A 21108-nucleotide genomic window follows, 5' to 3' on the forward strand; every position below is an offset into this window, starting at 1 on the left:
TGAGAAAAATGAAGTTTCTGGCGCATTTTTCACTTTTAGGCGGCGCAACTTTAGACCAAGCATCTGACAACACTGGTTCGGGAAGTCAAGCCTAAAAGCGACAGTATAGATTGTTGAAAATAATTTGAACTCTTGAAGATCATTACTTGAGGGACCAATCAACACTACTCGGATATATCCGTGTTTTTCAATGGTAAATCGTTCATCGATAGTGCTTTGGATATACTATGGGATAGTTAACAGCAAACCTTCGAATGTGCGGTAGATCTGGAGTCTCTATAGTTCCAAGAGTGATTTAATGAATGAAACAGGAAGTTCAAATATACAAAAATTGCTCATTCATTATCACTGACACGTACTCTTGCTCTTACGTACTCTTACTCTTGAGTCATCTCACCGATTTAGAAGCGTATTTTAGCTGTGAGAAACGCAACAACTGCAATAGCTCAGGAGAAATTAGATTTCATCAAGTCAAGAGTGAAGACAAGAGCTACCCGTTGTACGACGCATCGCGAGGCGGAAAACAACGAAGAAATATATTGTTAGGCCTGTATATGCCACCACCAGGGGGGGGGGGGGGGTGAGCGTTGATTGTCAGAGACACGAATATGGTAGGCTACTTGAAAAAAGCCTAAAATAAAGAATGTAATACTTTGCTTAATTGAGATGGTTCCTTCTGTGGAGCCGCCAAACTAAAATGTTACCAACACGATACTTTGTTTAAAAAAAGGCCAATATCAAGAAAAGTCTTAAATTATTCGAGTAAAGTAGTATTTTGTGTTGTGTGTATTGTTGGTTTTCTAAAGATGTATCTGCCTCATTCTCAACTCCAGTCATAATTGATATCTGATGGAATTCGTTCATTACATATTAGTGCCGTCATAAGCCCCGAATTCACCAAAGCAGCTCTGACTCTAAGCCCTTTCCCAGGCCCCTACTAGGAAGAGTAGTAGGAAGAGGGGGTTCCAACTGGCACAGAATATTTTACACAGAGCTTAAATATCATCCCACTTGAATCATTCAGCATGAATAATTCATTTTACCCCCCCCCCCCCTCCTTGTACTGAATACTAATTACCTCCTCCCTTCCCATAGGATTAAACTTAATTACACTTTTCAAACTTACCAAAATCTTAATTTTCAACTATCCCATTAACAAAGGTGAAAAAATACTAAAAGAACCGAGTCTTGTTCCAAAAATACAACTGTTTTTATTGACTCGCACGCGACGCCCGATTCGTATTCCGCTCTTGCGTGTCTGCAGACTGGATAAACAACAACATGTCAACAAAATACTTCCTTCTTCCAGTCAATGCCCACTAGGCAAACCGGCCAGCTAGGAGACTGCTGGAACTACTTGGAAAATACTGGAGAGAAAACATAAACACTCCTGGAGAAACGCATCCCGGAATCTCAAAAACACACTAATTGAATAATTCAAACTTTATTCTCTAATCCAGAGAAGGGTGTCCATAAAAAGAATGGAAAGGATTGGCGTGTTTATGATAAATGGTATGTGATGATCTCTTTAGAAAATACTCAATGAAATTGCAATTCTAGCAAGAGCACCACCAGAAAATTTTACCAATGGGGAGAGGGGGCAAGTATAGCCAAAAAAATTGTTTGCCAAATTTTTATGGGAATATTTCTCATTTTCCTCACGGGCGGGGCATAACTCACTCGCCTCTTCCTGGTGACATTAATGATTTTAAGCAACTAGAAAACAGTGATCGGTGCTTGTTGGTGCAACTATTGGTGCAGTGATTGGTGCAACTATTCCACTGACAAAATCTAAGTCAAAGTCAAAATTTTATTATGTAGTTGTAAAGTTATGCAGAAATTTTTGCATGCAAGTCTGGCAAAAAACCCGATGTTTCATTGTCAATAAACTGTATTTTTTTTTTGCATTAAGAAACACAATTTGCATGTTTTGGACAGTCATATCATGTTGGAACATTCTGTTTCATAAGCAATAAACAATTGACATTAACACACGACTGATTTAAAAAAAAAATTATTTTTGATGTTTCACAAGGTATGGCTTTATTTGTTCTTTGGGGTAAGGGCGGGTAAGCAGTAAAATTTGCCTGTGGGGAGACTGCATTAAAATCCGATTTTCATGTCATTTTCAAAATTTTAGTCCTTTTAAGAAGCTTTTATGAGTTCTCATTGTGGAAGTATCACCCCCACCGATCCCAGCCCCAGATATGCTAAATTGATTCAAAAGATGTGGTTAGACACTTATGTAACTCTGATACTCATGGCCAACATTCTTAAACTTAGAATACCTTCCCTATATTTCTCAAAACACTTAGAAGTTTTTGACTTTTTGCAATCGAGATACGTCTATTTTTCTCAAATGAAGAAATAATTATTCTTTGAAATAAAAATTTTTGAGAACCTTTTCCGTAAAAATAGCCGCTTGATTATGGAAGTAAAAAAACCGAAACGGACTTTTTTTTTTATTTTCCCGTCATTTTGTAAAATTTATAATACCCCAATGTCTTTTAAGTTACCTTAAAAAATTTTGAGTTTTGAAAATGAGATTCGTGCAGAAATTAATTATGTAATTCAATAAAGGCCTAAAACACGATTTTTTTTTGTGGTGGGGGGGGGTAAAGCTAGGAATTTTAAATAGTTCTAAAGGATGCCAAGGCCGTGATTTTTCCCCAATTTCTGATGCATCTACCTAGTTATTAGTATTTATTTTATGAGTTTTGAGTCTTAATGGAAACCCTGAGTCCATGCCCTTTCTCCAAAATTCCCAATGCCCTTATCCGAATGGGTTGAATGTACTTTCTCTGATACAATTACAGCAAGAGTCGTTTCAAATATGTATTTCCCATGCCAATGGAATAATTTAAACCATCAGAGGCTGTAAACATCTCCAGTCTTATATCCCACAGACAGTCGTAACAGGTTCATAGAACGCACAAACTATCAAAAAGCCCATATTATAACTACATAACTGTTTGGGTAATAAATTCCCTCATTATAATGTCAAATTCTTATTCATGTCGGCACTGGCGGCTAAATCACACTTGATAAGTTTCGTTAGTCTTGACAAACATCAAATAAAAAAAAAAGTTTTTTCAGCTGAAAGTAAGGAGCAACATTAAGACTTAAAACGAACAGATATTACTACGTATATGAAGGGGACTGCCCCCTCCTCAGCACCTCACTCTTTACGATAAAGGTTTTTAGTACTTTTAAATACGCTTCTTATTTTTCTAATTACAGGACCCCTGTGTTTCAGGAGTCTTCCTTAAAGAATTGGAACAAAATTCAAACTCTAGCAAAAAGAGCGAGGTGTTGAGGAGGGGGAGCCCCCTTCATATACGTAGTAATTTCTGTTCGTTTTAAGGTTTGATGTTGCTCCTTGCTTTTAATTGGAAAAACCTTGTTTTTTTAATTTAATTTCTGATCGTTTTTTAAATAATGCCAAGAAAACTGGCTGTGCCTCCACGGAGAAATATCCCTCCCCACGGAATTATTCTCTAGACAACTCAATCCTAGTGAAAATTTACACCGGATAATTCTCCTAACATCTCCGCGCGTAAAATGGAGACAGAAAAAAGAAAACAAGATATAAAAACAATTTTATATAGGAATTATGGCAAATTTTCCCATTGAAAATTCCCACGTGGAAAAACCCCCCAGCATGAGATTTGTTCCCCTCCCCCATCCAAAAATGTATGAATACTTCCCAATAACAAATACTATGCGCAAACAATGGACGAATTTTATAACTTAAGGACCTTTGCCCTGGGGCGTTAGGGGGGGGGGGGTCATGTTATATCCAAAGATATAGTTATTGGGCCTTTCAACAATGATCAACAAAATGGCTATCTCAAAATTTGGATCGGACAATTTTAGAAAAAAAGGGTGGGGGAGGGGGCCTAGTTGCCCTTGAATCTTTCTGGTCACTTAAAAAGGGCACTAAAACTTTTAATTTTTGTTTGAATGAGCCCTCTCCCATTATTCTAGGACCACTGGGTCGATATGATCACCCCTGGGAAAAAACAAACAAAAAGGCCGTGGAGGACCCCCCCCCCCCAAAGATTTTTCTGGTACCCTCATTTCTACTTTTTTTTTCCTTTTTTCCCTCTTTTTAAAATAAATTTGTCAATTTGAGCAATTATTGGTGCCCTTGTCAGATTCCCCTTCCCAAGATTTTGCTTATTGGCACCATTGTCACATCCCCCCCCCCTAAGATTTTACTCTGGATCCGTCCCGAGTCTGTGACATCAGGTCGGGAAGGGTCAGCCCAACAAAGGGTCACAAATTCATAAAAGATTCGAAAAAAAAGAAAAAATTAAGTAAAATGCAAAACATATTGTTGTTCTGCAACCACCCCCCCCCATTAATACTCCATGCTTATATTATTCCAAATAAATTGTCCAATAATTTATTGGAAATTAGATAAAATAATAAAAAGTAAACAAGTTTATCCACAAAAGGGAAGAGCTAGAATCAATTCGAGTAATAAGACTAAACAAAATAAATCTGACTTGATTATTATTCTATCATACAGATAAGGAATGCTACAATTAGACAAGACTTTTACTGATTGCCAGCATAAAAAAGGATATCGAGGATGGACTTGTAATAGGACAAAGCCTGGTTTCTAAGCAGCAAAGGCTTATTAGTAAACCAATCAGAGTGTGTTTAAATCGGTTTCCCCATGGACCTTAATGGGACAAATATAACATTTTGTTTATGTTGTCATAGGAAACCGCATAACAAAAAACGTTGCTTACAGTGTAATTGGAACAATATTTTTTTTAAGTAGGATATAAGATAATATTATACTTTTTTGGGTAGACTATCCTCGTGTAGTTGATCAAACCCAGCCACGGTACTGCCGTATGATGTTTTATCACCAATATTTAACCCAGACACGTAACAAGGATTTCAGTGCGGGGGGGGGGGGAGGGTATATCAATTAAAAAATCAATAAATGAACCTAATGATTTTTCAAATAACTCCTATGTGAAAAATATGATAAATACTGAAAAAATTGTAAAAATCATAAGATTCCAGCATGGCCGTATCCAGGGGGGGGGGTTTACCCGGTTTGAACCCCCCCCCCCCATCCGAAATTTTTTGACCGACTCGAAAATAAGTCGAAAATTAGTAAAACCTAGGTAAAAATCAGTAAAATTAGTCGAAGACTGAGTAAAAAATTAGTAAACCCCCCCCCCCCAAAAAGTCAAAAATTAGTAAAACCCCCCCTGAACAAAAATCCTGGATACGGCCCTGGATTCCAGGGTTAAAATGTCCTTCATCCGTAGGTGATCTAATCTAGACTTTAGTCATTATAATATGATATAGGTGCGATTAACGGTCAATCATTTCCTAACCTTTAAAATCCGAATCTTTTAAAATCCCTTTGGTCGCTTAACTATATCTTAGATCGCTTATAAAGTGATATTTGAACGTTCGCAGTTACTTTATAGCTAAACGCCCCTTGTTCAACGAACAAAATCACATCTTCGGTAAAAGCAAAAGAGTAGAGCTCTTTTGTCCTGTGAATTTATTTTTTTTTCTTTTATGGATCAAAAAATTTTGAAGCGTCAGTGGATCTACGTTCTTAGCCACTTGACCTTAGAAATTTCCCAATTTCTAACGACAAATTTTCCTCCGAAACTCATAATCCAAAAACGTATACGCAAACATCATATTCTGTGACAAGTCTGTCAATCGTGCTGTGTCCCTTTATAACATCTGCGAGCACTCTATATATTTCATTTCTTTATTTTCCTTTTTATTATTGCGTGAAATACAATACTCAGAAATCTCTTTCCATCCTCCAGACTGCATACTACGATCGGATTTTCAAACTCCATTTACTAAAATCTTGTTTTCGCAGAGAACTTCCTTTGGTTTTGGATGGCCCTTTTGTTATCTCTAAAAGTGTGTGTGGTTTTGTCATTATTTAATTAATTTCAGTTACACCTTATATTTGTATCTGTATAGCTCTTGGTTTATACAATTTTATTTCTTTAAGATAATAAAGTTCTGTTCCCTTTTCAACTAGCTTTCCCTCCCTTGGGGGAAAAGGAACAAAAGAGATTACATTCACACCTGCTCAGGGATTAGTTTTGTTTATATAGTGTAAAAAACAAGAAGAGACGAAACAACACTACAGATCCCTCAATTCATTGACGTCTGGAACAACAATGGTAGAAAAGGGATGAGGGACATTTAATAGGTGAGATTTAGTTGCCTCAAGAACAGAGTATAATTAATTAAAAGAGGAGTAAAAGCGTGATGTTTATTGCTTTTTTGCTAGGTTATCTTGCAAAAATCAATTGACAGTCCTCATGATATTGTGGCCGTTAACTGTATAATTGTCGTACCTGCGTAATCAGAAGTTCCATAAGAAACTTAATTAAAGGCAAACTCCGATCCTTGTTTCTTATTTTTATAGTTTTAGTTCAAATAGAGAAGATACCGAAAGAAAACTAGCTAAAAACAGAAGGTTTCGTAGCCAAAGGGTACGTAACGCCTGAACCCAATGTTTGCAGTCTTGTGCAGAAGATAATTTTTATAGGAATAACGCTTAGACTTAAAGATTTCATTGAAATTTCATACATAATGTCGTTCATTCTAATGCCCTACATCGCTTCGCTCTTTCTGGAGTCAATTCGTCGTTCCTATTAGTTCCGTCGCTTGGTATTCTGGTGCTAAAGTTTAAGTAAAATTGATGTTGAGCAGTTGGACTCCATTCCTATTTGCAAAGGAGTTGTTTTGTCACCAGGTATATTTAAACTTGTATTACCTTCATGTCTGAGGACTCTACCGGTCTTAGCATTTTGTTGCTGAGTAGGCTCGTAAAGTTCGTGTTTTTTTGTGGAGTTAGCAAGTATGTTAGAGTTTATTGTGGAGTTAGTTAGTAATACATTACACATGCTGTTGATTTTCTTCTACTGGGCAATAGCCATAAGAACCAGTGGTGGATCCAAGGGGCGAGGGGGGCGTCCCCCCTAAAACAGTCTAAAGTAGTGTAATTTACTTAATTAACGCAAGTTTGTGTTAATTAACTTGCTCCTAACGCAAGTTTATCGGATCAAACTATTTCCCCCCCCCCTGAAAAAATCCTGGATCCGCCACTGATAAAAAACCCAACTGATAACTTTACGATTCCTAACTTACATCTTGCTTCCGTTGGTCTATCAATCAACCGTTCAAAGTGTTGGTTTAAATATCTTATTAGATTTTAGCAAGTAGGCGCTTTAGATTTCGAAAATACTTGGTTTCCTTTTTTTCCTTAGTAAATTGACTGGAATTTCATTTAGATCACTTTCTTTTGCTTGTTCAAAACTGATAAATAGAGCAATGAAGAACCTAAGGATGGTATAGGGGAAACCTTTGCCTAATAAAGAAATATAATCTCAAAGGTCTTAACAGTTTGTACCCAAGTTTTAGTTCCTCAGTTATTTTTTTCCTTTTTGGCACTGCCCATTTGTTCTAAAAAAGCATTATAGCACCCTATTTTTGGCATACGTTAGATACCGTAGGTTGTTTTTTTACCAAGTTGGTAGTGAACAAGGATTTATTGGATAAATTTGACCTTATACAGTCTTAAATGAACAGTGTCAGTGAAGTTCTACATTTGAGAACTTCAAATTTTATCTCTGTGCATGATCCTATTTTCCATATTTTTCATCACTGAAGTTGGTTAAAGGTTTTTTTATGAAGCTTGTGCAGTAATTTTGTATTATTTTTGCTGTTCTTTGCTTCATTACTGTGTGCTCCGCAGTATATTTTTCATCACTGAAGTTGGTTAAAGGTTTTTTTTTTATGAAGATTGTGCAGTAATTTTGTATTATTTTTGCTGTTCTTTGCTTCATTACTGTGTGCTCCATTGTATATTTTTCATCACTGAAGTTGGTTAAAGGTTTTTTTTATGAAGCTTGTGCAGGAATTTTGTATTATTTTTGCTGTTCTTTGCTTCATTACTGTGTGCTCCACAGTATAGTTTTCATCACTGAAGTTGGTTAAAGTTTTTCTTATGAAGCTTGTGCAGTAATTTTTATTATTTTTGCTGTTCTTTGCTTTATTATTGTGTGCTCCACAGTATATTTTTCATCACTGAAGTTGGTTAAAGGTTTTTTTTATGAAGCTTGTGCAGTAATTTTGTATTATTTTTGCTGTTCTTTGCTTCATTACTGTGTGCTCCACAGTTTAGTTTTTTATCTTTGTAGGTAAAAATGATTATACAAATAAACAAACATTACTCTACGTAAAAAAAGCATTGACAAACTCCCACCTCCATTTACAATATATAGATGCAAAATAATGTCTCTAAAACCTGTTGTAGTGACTTTCAGCCCCCCCCCCCCCCAACTATATATACCTAAAAAAGACAATAATAACAACCATGGGGAAAAGTAAACCACAGCTAAATGGTTAGAGAGATGGACAAACTGATTGTCGATCATGCATGAAGTATTTCAGAACAGAAACAACCAAAATTCTTTCGACTTGTCGTCGTTTGAACCAGAAAGTAGAGAAAGGAGGCCAGAAATACATTGCAGGTGAGATTCATCTGCATAAGAAACTATGGTCAATTATGTCAGTCTTGCAAACGCCTGGTAATCCTTTCTGCCTTTTCAAGTCTGCACCTAGTCAAGGTGGCTTCTAAGTTCTCAGATAAATTATGCTCCAGCTAGATCAACTATAATTGTAGTAGAATTGCTGAAAGATACAGCCACAGATCTTTTAAACTAATAGGATTATCAACTTCTGTCATTCACGCCATTGCGGTAAATACACTGCCATCTATCCAACTATCCACAAAGCCGCATCCACTAAAAAAATTAGTGTTTTTTTCTTAACTTTCAAATCAGGTACTGCATTTAAGTTATGACTGTTCATCTGCTGTACAGCCGAATCTTTCTTAATGTCAACTTTGAAGATATTTCGATTTGATGATCTTGGAATTACGTTTCCCATGCTACACTAGTGGCTAATTGTACGATTATTAAATAACTCGACATTTACTTTCACTTACCATGGCAGTTTATACGCTAACTTTACTAATTGCTTCCACTTTGTCAAGCCATTAAAAAAAATCACTTCTATTTTACCTCCGAACAACAGAAACCAATATGGAACACAGAAATAATTAATGAATAATTAATTAATGATAGAATGATTAATAATCAAACAGTTCGTGGTAACGAACTGTATCAAACAGTTCGTGGTAACGAACTGTAAATAAGGAGCGACCCGGCTCAATGGTAACCGAAACTGTAGAAAACGGAATTTTGATACCAATAGATACATCAAAAGAATCAAATTTTATATAGAATCGGGGGTTATGTGAGAGGATTTTTCCATGAAGGAAGTTTTCATGGGGGAAGGGACATTGCTATGAAGGGGGCGCCGGATTTCCTAGGATTATTTAAAAAAAAGATCAGAAATTATATATAAAAAAACAAGTTTTTTAACTGAAAGTAAGGAGCAACATCAAAACTTAAAACGACAGAAAACATTATGTATATGATTGGGTTCACCCCCTAGTCAATATTTCACTCTTTAAGCAATGATTATTTAGTACTTTCATAAGAGCTATTTATTCTAATTAACGGCATTTGTGATTAAGGGGTCATTTTTAAAGAAGTGGAACAAAATTCGAACTTTAGCTTAAAGAGCAAGGTATGGACTAGGGGGCGAACCCTCTAATATACGTATTAAGAATATATGAATATAGAAGTTCGTTACGTAAATTAATTCGTAAGTTACGTATATTAATTACTAATAAAAACGTTCGTAAATAATATTAAACAAGATTCGTGAAAGCCATTTATCCAAATAAAAGTAAAATTTTGTATATTCAAGTTTTGTTTTAATTATTCATGTACGGCAAGCCAAAATCAAAACCTGTATTAATTCAAAAACGTTCAAAAATTAAATAAAAAAACAAGTTTTTTTTAACTGAAAGTAAGGAACGACGTTAAAACTTAAAACGAACAGAAATTATTCCGTATATAAAAGGGACTGTCCCCTCCTTAACGCCTCGCTCGTTACGCTAAAGTTTGACTTTCTCACGACTCTATTTTTGTTTAAACAATAAAAAACTTTAGCGTAAAGAGCGAGGCGTTGAGGAGGGGACAGCCCCTTTCATATACGGAATAATTTCTGTTCGTTTTAAGTTTTAACGTCGTTCCTTATTTTCAGTTAAAAAAACTTGTTTTTTTTATATTTAATAATGAACAGGGATCAAAGCTTTCTTATTGATACAGTGACTAATAGTGTCTATCACTGCATTTTTTTTCTATGTGAACACAATGTAACCTTTGCGATTTTCAACTTTAAAGCTTATGAAATCCTGGTTTCTTGAGTGATATTCGATTGTTTGCTACCAGAACTCCCATCTTGGCCTTTTTTTGCATAGGGGCAATTTATCAATTTCCTTAGCCGGAAACAAATCGAAGTTTCGGTCAGCAAAGCCTTTCATTTTTGAAAGTCGCCTCTGACATAAGATGTCGCCACGGACGAATAACCACGGTTTCAGTTTGTTCCTACTTTCCCGGACTTGCGAACGTGCAAACAATGAAAAATGCAATTCTCAGTTCTGTTTGGACTTGAAAGTTTCTGCTAGGCAAAGCTTCTGTAAACAACCAAGACAAAAAATTCAAGCGATGAAAGGCACCAAGTTACCGGATGACTTGCTCTGAGCACAATATTATGGTCAGCAAACTTCTATCATCGAAACTTCACACAAAAAGAAACCTGAAATTACGTTTGATAATCCATTTTATTGACTTGTCTGGGAAATAAACAATTCCCAGTAGTTTGGTTAGGGAAGTAGTGCAAACAAGTGAGGATTACTGGCTATGTATAAAGAATACAAAAGCATAGAGCTAAACTTTTAGAAGGGATACCATGGTATCTACTAGAGGGAGGGGAGGGGGTTTGATGTTTGACAAAAACTTTTTTGTCCAAATATTCAATAATTCATAAATTTTTGAGTCCTTAGACGGTTCGTTAGAGGAGGGGAGAACTTCCCCCACTATGTCTCCTTATATGTACATTTGCGGAAAAGAATACTTTATGTTAGCAATTCTGCTTTGCTTAGCGTAAAAACGTCTGCAAATTAACAATTTTTCTGTTTGATTGGATTTTTATTGATTCAATCTATTGCATGTAGCTAAGACTTTTTTTTCGTAATTTTGTGTCATCAAACTGTTCTTAGCATTGAATGGTAAGTTAAGGGCGACTCATTTCAACTGTAACTGAAACTCGAAAAAAGGGAATTGCAAAATAATACACAAATATAAAGGAAATATGCATAATATAATAATAATTCAATTGTAACCCACTTAAAAAAAGCGGAATAAAATACACTAAAATGAGAGGAGCAGAATAACGCATGGAGGATATTTTCTGTTTGTACTTAATATTAATACCTCTCCTTGCATACATTTAATAAAACTTTTTTTAATTTAATCTATAAGTAAAATAGTGCTTTTATGTAAAGAAATAAGCTCAACGGACTTCCAAAATGCCCAACTAAGCATAAGAAACGTACTCTAGAAACCCACAGCTTTGGGCAATGCATATTTTGGCAAAATCCTCAATTGCAACCATGATACATATGACAGATAAACGTACTATATCTGCCACAGTCAAGTGTAACCTGTCCTTTCTGAATAGTAGTTTCGGATCGCTTCCAAGGGAAGTAATCATTTTTGTTCGCTTGAAGTTTCAACTTCACTCTTTAATTCCATTAGAGAACTTTGTTCTTTTTATTTTTATTATGGAATAGGTTTCATTGGGTGCTCAAAATGGAATAAATTAAACCAATTCAAAAATTGAGATATTGTTTTTAGTCTCGGGTAGATAAAAAATCTGCTACTTTTTGTTAAAGGGACTATTATAACCCATCCTTTTAAACGCAATCTTTTGGTCTAATGTGCGCTACTATATCTTATTTAAGTCGCATGATAATTAGCAGTGTCTTTTTTTTTCTAAAATCGGTTACATCTCCTTTTCGAAAACAACCAACTATTTGTCAACCGCAATTGGAAAACCCTCAAGCGTATTTTTTAGTTTCTTCGCTCTCCTATAACACTTTTATGTGTTATAGGAGGAACTACGGAAGCCAATTTACACTAAGCACGATAGCTTTTCAAATAATGACAACCATGGATTGAAAGGTAGAGATGGGTCTTGTGAGTAGGTCAATTAGTTGCATAACCAAAATGGCAGTTCAGAAGCAACTTATGCTTTCAGTTTGGTTCAAATATTGTCAAGCTCGAAACAAAAGGGCGTATCTCCCGCTTTGTTTGAAGATGAGTTAGAAAATAATGACACCTTTAGTAGATTTTTATCTCTTAGTCGTAATTGCAGATGTTAATTTACTTCGGAGGAATTAAGGGAGACCCACGATTATTGGAGCGAAAAAATACTTCAATAAATCTATAAAAAAAAACTATCGAAATAATTTTTTGTGCCGTGCACGAAACAAAGCTACATTTTTCACCATCTCACTGTAACTTTTAATTATTTTCCTTTATAAATCCCCAACAGAAGATTTTCTATGAAATTGCTTGGAAACTTTGTTGGACTGTCAAATTGTAAAACTTTTGGTTTTTGGCTCTAAAAAAAAAAAAAAAAAAAATAGAAAATTTATATTATTTAAGGCGTGTTTCCGTCATCTCAACGATAATTGTCATTAACGATTTTACTAACAACTCTTTTCCGTGAACTAAACAATAATTAGCTACTAATAAGTGTTAGTGACTTTCTTTAGGAACTGAAATCCTGTTAGAGAAAGTATTCTGAGCTCGAACCTAAAACTTTAAAGGATTAAAACAGAAATTTGTGATTTTCTAGTAGAAATAACCGCAGATGAATTTGTCTTGACGGTTGTAAATTACATTGTTCTGCTAATAATTATAATAATTATGATTTAAACTGAACAGCTTTAAGCTAAAATTTGTTAAATGGAAAACTCTAAGTATCTTGAAAACCAATAGAAACACCGGGAAACGGATGAGATCAAACAGTCATAACCTTACTTTAGGGTAAGTGGGAGGGGGACAGCATAAATCTCAGTTTGAAATTAACAAGTTAAATTACATCTTTTGAATTGCAATAAAAATTATATTTTGCAGATAGATCAGTTTCCTTCGTAGAAAAAAAGCAATGCTCAACCAACCATTCCAGTGCTTAAGACTTTTCCAAATCATCACTAATCTTCCTTGAAAATAAGTTATGCAGTATAAGTTAATAAGATCGAGTTAATAAAATAATCAAGTTATGATCAAGTTAAGTTAATAAGCATAAGTTAATTAGATCTATTGCTACCTTTCTACCATTACATTTCACTTGATTTAAAAGTAAACATTGAATAAATAAACCTTAAACAGAAACATAAAACAACCAGAGACTGTTGGAGAGCTTCGAGAGAAAACTGCAATCTTCCCTCCTATTTTCTCTATTTTAAGCAAGAAGTTTCAAAACAATTGTAAATTGTTTTGAACTACTATTCAGGAAAGACAGGTTACACTTGACTGTCGCAGATATAGTACGTTTATCTGTCATATGTATCATGGTTGCAATTGAGGATTTTGCCAACATATGCATTGCCCAAAGCTGTGGGTTTCTAGCAGTGGCGGATCCAAGGGGGAGGGGGGCTTCCCTCCCCCCTGGCGTAGTCTAAAGTAGTGTAATTTACTTAATTAATTCAAATTTGCGTTAATTAAACTTGCTCCTAACGCAAGTTTATCGGATCAACCGACAATTGTTTGTGAACCAATACTTAGAAAACAAATTTGTTTTAGCACTCGTTTCTTTTTATCTTAACATAATATGTTTGACTTTCTGTGTAAAAAAAAAGGACCAAGGGCATTTAGGTGAGCCTCTCGGGCAATGTTGACCCAAATTAAAAAACACTATGTGCATGCGGGTTGTCTCAAAAAGGCGTATCTCAGGAGTGACTTAGAATATTGAGTTGGGACTTTCAGGGAGTGATAAGTGGGATGATCAGTTAACCAAAATGCAATATGTGCATGCTGGTACTACTACTATTACTACCACTACGACCCCTACTACTACAACTAACATACTATGAAAACTGAACTGAAAACTCCGCAACTGAAAACTTTCCTACAGCACTACTGATCGTTGATATCAATAAGCAGTCTTTGGTCTATGTTTTGTTATTCTTCTTATACTATTGTTATTTTACACTGATTACCAAAGCAGACCTAAAATAATAAAAACAAAAACATAAACATCCGGAGAATATTAGAGAGCTTTGAGAGAAAATTTAAATTTTTCCCCTTTTTCCCAGAGCTTTCCTATTGTAAGCAAGAAATTTCGAAACAAATGTAAACCCAATTATCAATTTGAATCATCGCAACAATTATATTTTTTGAAAAGGTTTATTTCTTTCTTTTTAGAAAAAAAAACAAATGCCAAACCAGCTATTCCCATTCTGAAAACTTTGCTACAACGCCGATGATCTTCGTTATCAATAAGTAGTCTTTGATCTGTGTTTTGTTATCTTTCTTATACTATTATTACTTTTCACTTATTACCAAAGCAAGGATAACATAAATAAAACAGAAACATAAAACATCCGGAGAATATTAGAGAGCTTCGAGAGAAAACTTCAGTTTTTTTCCCCCTGTTTCTCAGAGCCATTTTCTACTGTAAACAAAACAACATAAATCCTTCGTTCCAAGATACATCAAATGGGAAGCATAGCAAGACAAATCGAAGACTGGTGTTTTGCAAGGATAAAGCATAAAAACAATAACACCCGGACAAATAAAAGTTAAATGGATTCACTAGGCGATGGGCAAACAGAGCCGGGAAAATAGATTCGAAAGATGAGTGGGCAGAATCGGGAATAATTCTTGGAAAACAGTAATTGCTTCGGAACTTGAGTAAATAAACTGCAATTCTACTTTTAGGCTGGAAACAAAACACAGACTTCTTAAATGAAAACACTTCTGAAAGAACAAAGATTTAAAGTTTAACACCTATCGAAAGGAAGAAAAGTAAAAGTGTTTTCAATTTTCTAAGGATCAATTTTCCAAGGATTGCTGCAGGATTGGGCGTCATCATAACCTCATTGTTGGAAAGTGATACACCTAAGGCCTATTTTCAAATATCCTGAAGAGAACATACACTAGAATCTAAACCTTAACGTTCAATGTTATCTCCTCAGAGTCAGTAGACATATTTCCGAGAGAAAGGTAAGGGGTGACAAGTCTGAAATATTTCCGGAGGGGGGTGAGGGTCAAGACTTCCAAAAGGGCTTTTTTCCCAGTTAATTTTCGGAAATTTGTACTTTTGCAGATCTTTGATCTTTTATTGAGGTAAATCCCCATTATGGGTGCTCATTAGCTATCTCATTTTTTGTTGAGAGTATTCCATCTTCAAAGTATTAGACTTTCTCTTGACCTTATTCATTAAAAAATCAATGTTTCATACGGGAATGACCTGAGCTTACCCAAATAGAAAAACCCAAATAGAAAAAGCATCTGGAGCCCGTAGGCTAAATCTAAATTTATGTTTTAGGCTAAATCTTTTTGAAAAAACAACCATTGTTAAATTACATCAAATTGAAGCATCTTGATTGGGTGTTGCAGATGACCTCGCTAAAACTCTGATTAGTAAAAGCTAGGGTTTTTGAAAACTGGCTTTAGGCTTAGAAATAATAAATGTTATTTTCCGTTTTCAACTATTAAAAAAAACTAAATTAGATCGAAATAGCATATAAGCATTTATTTAGGCACCATAACTATAATAGCTTTAAGCAGTGAGCCAAATAAGAAATTTCTTTCGTGCAAAAATGGTTAACCATAACTTAAAAGGGAGAGAAATTAATCAAAAATTTTCTCGGTTATTTTTTCATAGATAGCGTTATTTGTAATGCATGTGGTAGTCATTTCAAACTTGACTTTCAGGTCTCGATAGTTCAAGCAATAGTCAAAACTCCAGGAAACACAATTACTCAATCTATTACCTGATTCCAGCAACCATCGACTGCTGCCACAAAAAGGTTCTTTTTGGTTCTCAGCTCATTTTCTATTAATAAGCAATAAGCCCTTTTTCGGTAGCACCTAGACTACAGAGATGTACGTAAGAACTCAATTCGAGGGGGACCCATTTTGGAGGGAACAAAATTGCCAAAGCACCAAAATAAGAAAAATATAAACACATTAAAGGGAATAATTAATCATATATAAAGACGAATAATTAATAGACAAAGTGACATTGGATCCTAAGACTTTCCCTGCATAAACATGCTCAATTGCTTAATATACCAGCAGACTTTTGACGGGCTCCAGGGGCCAAGGCTGTATCCAGGGAGGGGAGGGGGGTTACCCAGTTTCACCCCCCCCCCCAAAAAAAAATTTTTGACCGAGTCGAAAATAAGTCGAAAATTAGTAAAACCTAGGTAAAAATCAGTAAAATTAGTTGAAAAACTGGGTCAAAAATTAGTAACCCCCCCCCGAAAAAGTCAAAAATTAGTACCCCCCCCCCCGAAAAAAATCCTGGATCCGCCCTTGCCAGGGGCTCTTCAAATTTTTTCTGGTTATTGCTATTGTTAATAATAGTTAGTCTTTTCATTATATCTTGTTATTAGCAAAGAATATGTTTATCTAACGAGAGTGCGATATTTTTTTTTTCTTGCTGGCAACGAGGGATAAACCGATGGAATAATTTTCCTTTTCTTTTTACAATTCAATTGGTTAAATGTAATCGTAAAAAGGGACTTCGTGTAACAGAAAGACACCCATCCCCCCAACGAGAAAAGTCCATTATAGAATAATTTATACAAGTGGATTAGGGTAAACGGGGTTTTCCATCGGCAGTCAAGTGTTGACTATCATTACCATTTATCCTACTGACCTTTATTCCTATTAGTTTATAAAATATTTTTTTTTTGTTTCGGCTAGGTTCAGAGAAAGAAGGAAGATGCGACTTGCTATCTCTTCATATAAACAAAATGTACACTAATTGGAATAAACCTTTTCTATGAAAAAAAGACAACTTTTTTGAAAATAGAAAATGTATTACAAGTGGACTCCAGTATGAAAATAACAGTTCAACAATATCCGATCTTTTTATGATTTACAAAAAGGGAATCAATAAATTTGTGTTCTATTGTTTGTTTTGTTATTTTGGTTGCTTTGAAGCTCAAAAGAGAATTAACCGTTTCCATAGCACCATTGTTTAAGTCTTTTTATCTACAAAAGAGAATCACATTAACAGAAAGTTGCTGAAAAGACCTTCTGTCTTTGAAAGCAAAGAACATGATGCATCTGAAGAAGCACGACAAATAAGGACTTGACACCGTTTGTGTTAAATTTGTAGCAGTTATGTTCCAATACGTGAAATCTCACAATTTTTGAGAGGCAGAGTTTGTGTGAAACAGTTACTTTCCTGCTAGAACTCAGAAAAAATGCTACCAGTCAGGCATGTTTGTATAGATTTATTTCAGAGTGGTCAATCCTTTCCTGGGTTGGGAGTTCAAAGATTCGAAAAAATATAAAAAAACAGGCACATTATGAGAAATATGGAAACTATCCTAATCATTTTAAGATTCGGAGAGGGCTATACGATTCAACAGGTCTCCCCCTATACAGAGGCAGGGGCGGATCCAGGATTTTTTTCAGGGGGGCAGTGCAAAATAGGTTGATCCGATAAAAAAATTTAGGGGGGGGGGCAAAATAGGTTGATCCAATAAACTTGCGTTAGGAGCAAGTTTAATTAACGCAAACTTGAGTTAAATAAGGCAATTACACTACTTTAGACTACGCTAGGGGGGGGCGCCCCCTCGCCCCCCTCTGGATCCGCCACTGTACAGAGGCGGTTTCAGCAGGTGGAGGAAGAGGGGGCAGAGAGGGCTTGCCCCGAGTAAAGAAATCTTAGGGGCAAAGAATTTCAGGGGCGCAAAATTTCGAATAAAAAAGCTAATGGTTTCAATCATTTTGTAATTTTCTAAATTTTATTTTTTATTAAAATAAACTAGAGGCTGCAGTTAAGAAATCAAAATAATTAACATTTATAAATAAATATTTATTAATAATTACTAATTATTTATTATTAATTCATAAATAAAATAAATAAGAAAATAATTAAGTAAAAACAATTCAATGATAATAATTAAAACAATTAATAATAGTTTAACAATTAAATAATTTAAAAAATAATTAAAATGAATTATTAATTAATTAATGAATTGAAAATAATTTTATTAATAAATGAAATTTTTATTAAAATTTGGACTGACAATTTTGTGGGTGGCAGGGCGCTTATCAATATTTTACCCCGGGAGCGAGATAGGTCAGACCCGCCACTGTCCCTGTGCATGTGGGTGGAACTAATATATCTAGTTTTTCAACATAATATTGTAAATAAACTTTGTAGACACAAGGGTGTTCAGTATGAACATTTTTAATTTCTAAGATTGTATCCTAAACATGCTGTAATTTAACAAGTTGCTTTAGAACATTTCTCCATCACACCATAACAGACCAAAGAGTAGACCAAGCAGTATGAGAAACAGATAAAATAATCAAATTTCACAATCTGAGATTGGTATGATAGACGCCAAGTTCTACTAACGCCATTGACAGTGTAGTGCTAATCAGTGACCAAAAAGACTGGAAAGCAACTAGCCCCCTACCACGCCACTTTTTCCCAAATACATCCAATCAGAAGTTTGATATGGCTCTTTGGTTTAGGATAGCTTAAAGATCCAATAAACTGTGCCTTTGGGATGACACGACCCCCCAAAGCCCCTGGGAAAAGAGCATTAAGTTATGCAATTTGCCCATTGCATATAGTATTTGTTTTTGGGAAATATGTGAAAATATTTCGGTGGAAAGTTTTCTACGTGTGGGGGATTTTGCACGGGGAGAATTTTTCCGTTGAGAGGGAAATTTTTTTTTGTGGGGGGGGGGGATTTTTACTGGGGAAATTTTAAATTTTACACAGGGCAGGGGGATTTCCTAGCATGATTTGAAAATGATTGGAGATTGCATAAAAAAACACGTTTATTCAACTAAAAAGTAAGGAGTAACATTGAAAGTTAAAACGAACGGAAATTATTCCGTATATTAGGAGGGCTACCCCTTCCTCGCCCCTTGCTCTTCACGCTCAAGTTTGACTTTTTGCTCCAACTCTTTAAGAGTGACTCCTGAAAAACAAGGGCCATTGAATTTGAATTAGAAGTGTTTTAAAGAACTTCAAGACTTTAGCGTAAAAAGCGAGGGATGCGGAAGGGACACCCCCACTTATATACAGAATAATTTCTGTTCTTTTTAAGTTTTGATGTTGTTCCTTACTGTCAGTTGAAAAACTTTTTTTTTTTTTTTTTTTTTTTTTTTTTTTTTTTTTTTAATTAGTGTAGCCTATAGGAGCAATGAGTCACCTATAAAACTTAGTGACGAATGTCACGCTCAGATGGAATTGATAGTCAAATGTGGTGACCCAAGATGTGTAAGAATGAGCGAAGTTAGGTGACCCCTATTTCCGTATAGTTTATTGCTTTTATATAGGTACTCAGGGAATCTTATTTCGACTCTTTTTTCCTTGAAACAGAAAATTCTACAATTTCCCAGAAATTTCCTGATATTGGGGGTGTATTGTTGAAACCAGATAAATAATAAATTCTTTATGATAGAGCTTACCACGTAATTTAGCTTTCAGCTATCCTAAAAACAAAATTCGTCAGAAAATTTTAAACGACAATGAAGCACTTTAAATGTAAAATTAATTTATAAGAAGAAGGTAGGCTTATATATTAAAAAACAACATAAAAAAGAGATGAATGATTTTTCATTTGCAGAAGATCAGCAAATAAAATTTATTGTACTTATTTATCACCAATCTAACACTGGCGTGGGTTCCCACAGGAGGTGGGACTCAGACCGAATATTCCCCCTCCCCGAAATGAAATACAAAAATGATCAAAATATGTAGTATTTGAGAAAATATAGCACTTTCAGAGCAAAAATTGAAGGCTTTGATCACTCCTCTCTTTGGTTTTTTTTTAGGGTTGCCCTTCCCTTGAAAAACATTCCTAAAGGCATCCAAAAAGTGATTTTAGTTAATTTACTAACCATAAATTATCACCGATATTTTTATATATAAAAACTTACATAATTCTGAAACTAAGGCACCTAACATATAACTTTACAAAGAGAGCTGAGATATAGTTAATACCACCTTGGCCTTAAACGCTTTCAGTCTGAAATATTGTTACTGCAGTTGGGGCAGAAAAAATAAAGAGGATATGAGCTATTCAGAAGCCAAATCGATAGACGCTTTTAATACTTTTTTTTAAACACGTGTTGACTAAATTAGTTGATTGGGTTTTGTCTTCGTATCTTCTTAAGAAAATCTTTTGAAAATAGGTCTAAATACGTCAAATTTGCAAAAAAATCTGTTAGACCATAGAACACTTTATTTTTATTTAACAGTAAATTCAGATTCTCTCCAAAAATAAAATGTAATGAATTGCACCTGCAGCATGTCTCCTTTGGTGTTTTTGTTTTTGAAAATCAATTATTTGACAACTGATCGACTCATACCTTCATTCGAAGGAATAGATGACGCCTACTTATTTTACGCTCCTTTCGCATAAAGGAAAGAAAATGCATCAACAAAATCGTTCAGAGGCCCAACGCCTTGCCCCATCCATCACCGATTTGGCAAATGAATGACTGATTTTTTTGATCCTCCAAGATCAAAAGAATCGTTGATACAGATAATCAATAAGAATACATTGAGTACCAATATAAAGAGACTACGTTTTTATTTTGTCCCCTACCTCTTCATGGTTCAAAGCTTGGCAGCTTCACTTTCTAATTTACATTTCAGTCTATTATATTTTGAAGTTAGTTCATCGACGAAAACCTATTCCGATTTGATAGGTCGTAAATCGTTACTGGGATCATCCTTTTTGGGATACTTGATCGGATCGAAACGATAACTTGATGCGTATTATATCGGAGCTCGAGTCGAAAGTCATTAGAGCATAACAAAGAATTCGGTTCATTGAGATTTGAAGATGTCTTCGAAAGATAAAGAAAAATGAGAATTTCTATGCAATTTCAGAATTATGAT

The 21108-nt window shown here is 34.9% G+C and overlaps 1 protein-coding gene and 1 long non-coding RNA gene across 2 annotated transcripts in view; both read right to left on the minus strand.

The window, feature by feature from the left end:
* FoxP (forkhead box transcription factor P) overlaps positions 1–11700 on the minus strand; it is a 178514-nt gene extending 166814 nt beyond the window's left edge. Inside the window, exons 1-2 of the mRNA XM_089102382.1 lie at positions 11556–11700; positions 7256–7378 (exon numbers count right to left, since the gene is read on the minus strand). Of these exons, the coding sequence (XP_088958508.1) occupies positions 7256–7378; positions 11556–11700 (268 nt within the window). The remainder of the gene's footprint in view (positions 1–7255; positions 7379–11555) is intronic.
* A 7322-nt stretch (positions 11701–19022) lies between these two features.
* LOC148942869 (uncharacterized) overlaps positions 19023–21108 on the minus strand; it is a 41644-nt gene continuing 39558 nt past the window's right edge. Inside the window, exon 3 of the long non-coding RNA XR_016143040.1 lies at positions 19023–19177. This is a non-coding gene — a long non-coding RNA (uncharacterized LOC148942869). The remainder of the gene's footprint in view (positions 19178–21108) is intronic.

Source organism: Artemia sp. Qi Xiang Cuo, chromosome 16, assembly GCF_049724085.1.
Source record: "Artemia sp. Qi Xiang Cuo chromosome 16, ASM4972408v1, whole genome shotgun sequence".
Taxonomy (NCBI): Eukaryota; Metazoa; Arthropoda; class Branchiopoda; order Anostraca; family Artemiidae; genus Artemia; species Artemia sp. Qi Xiang Cuo.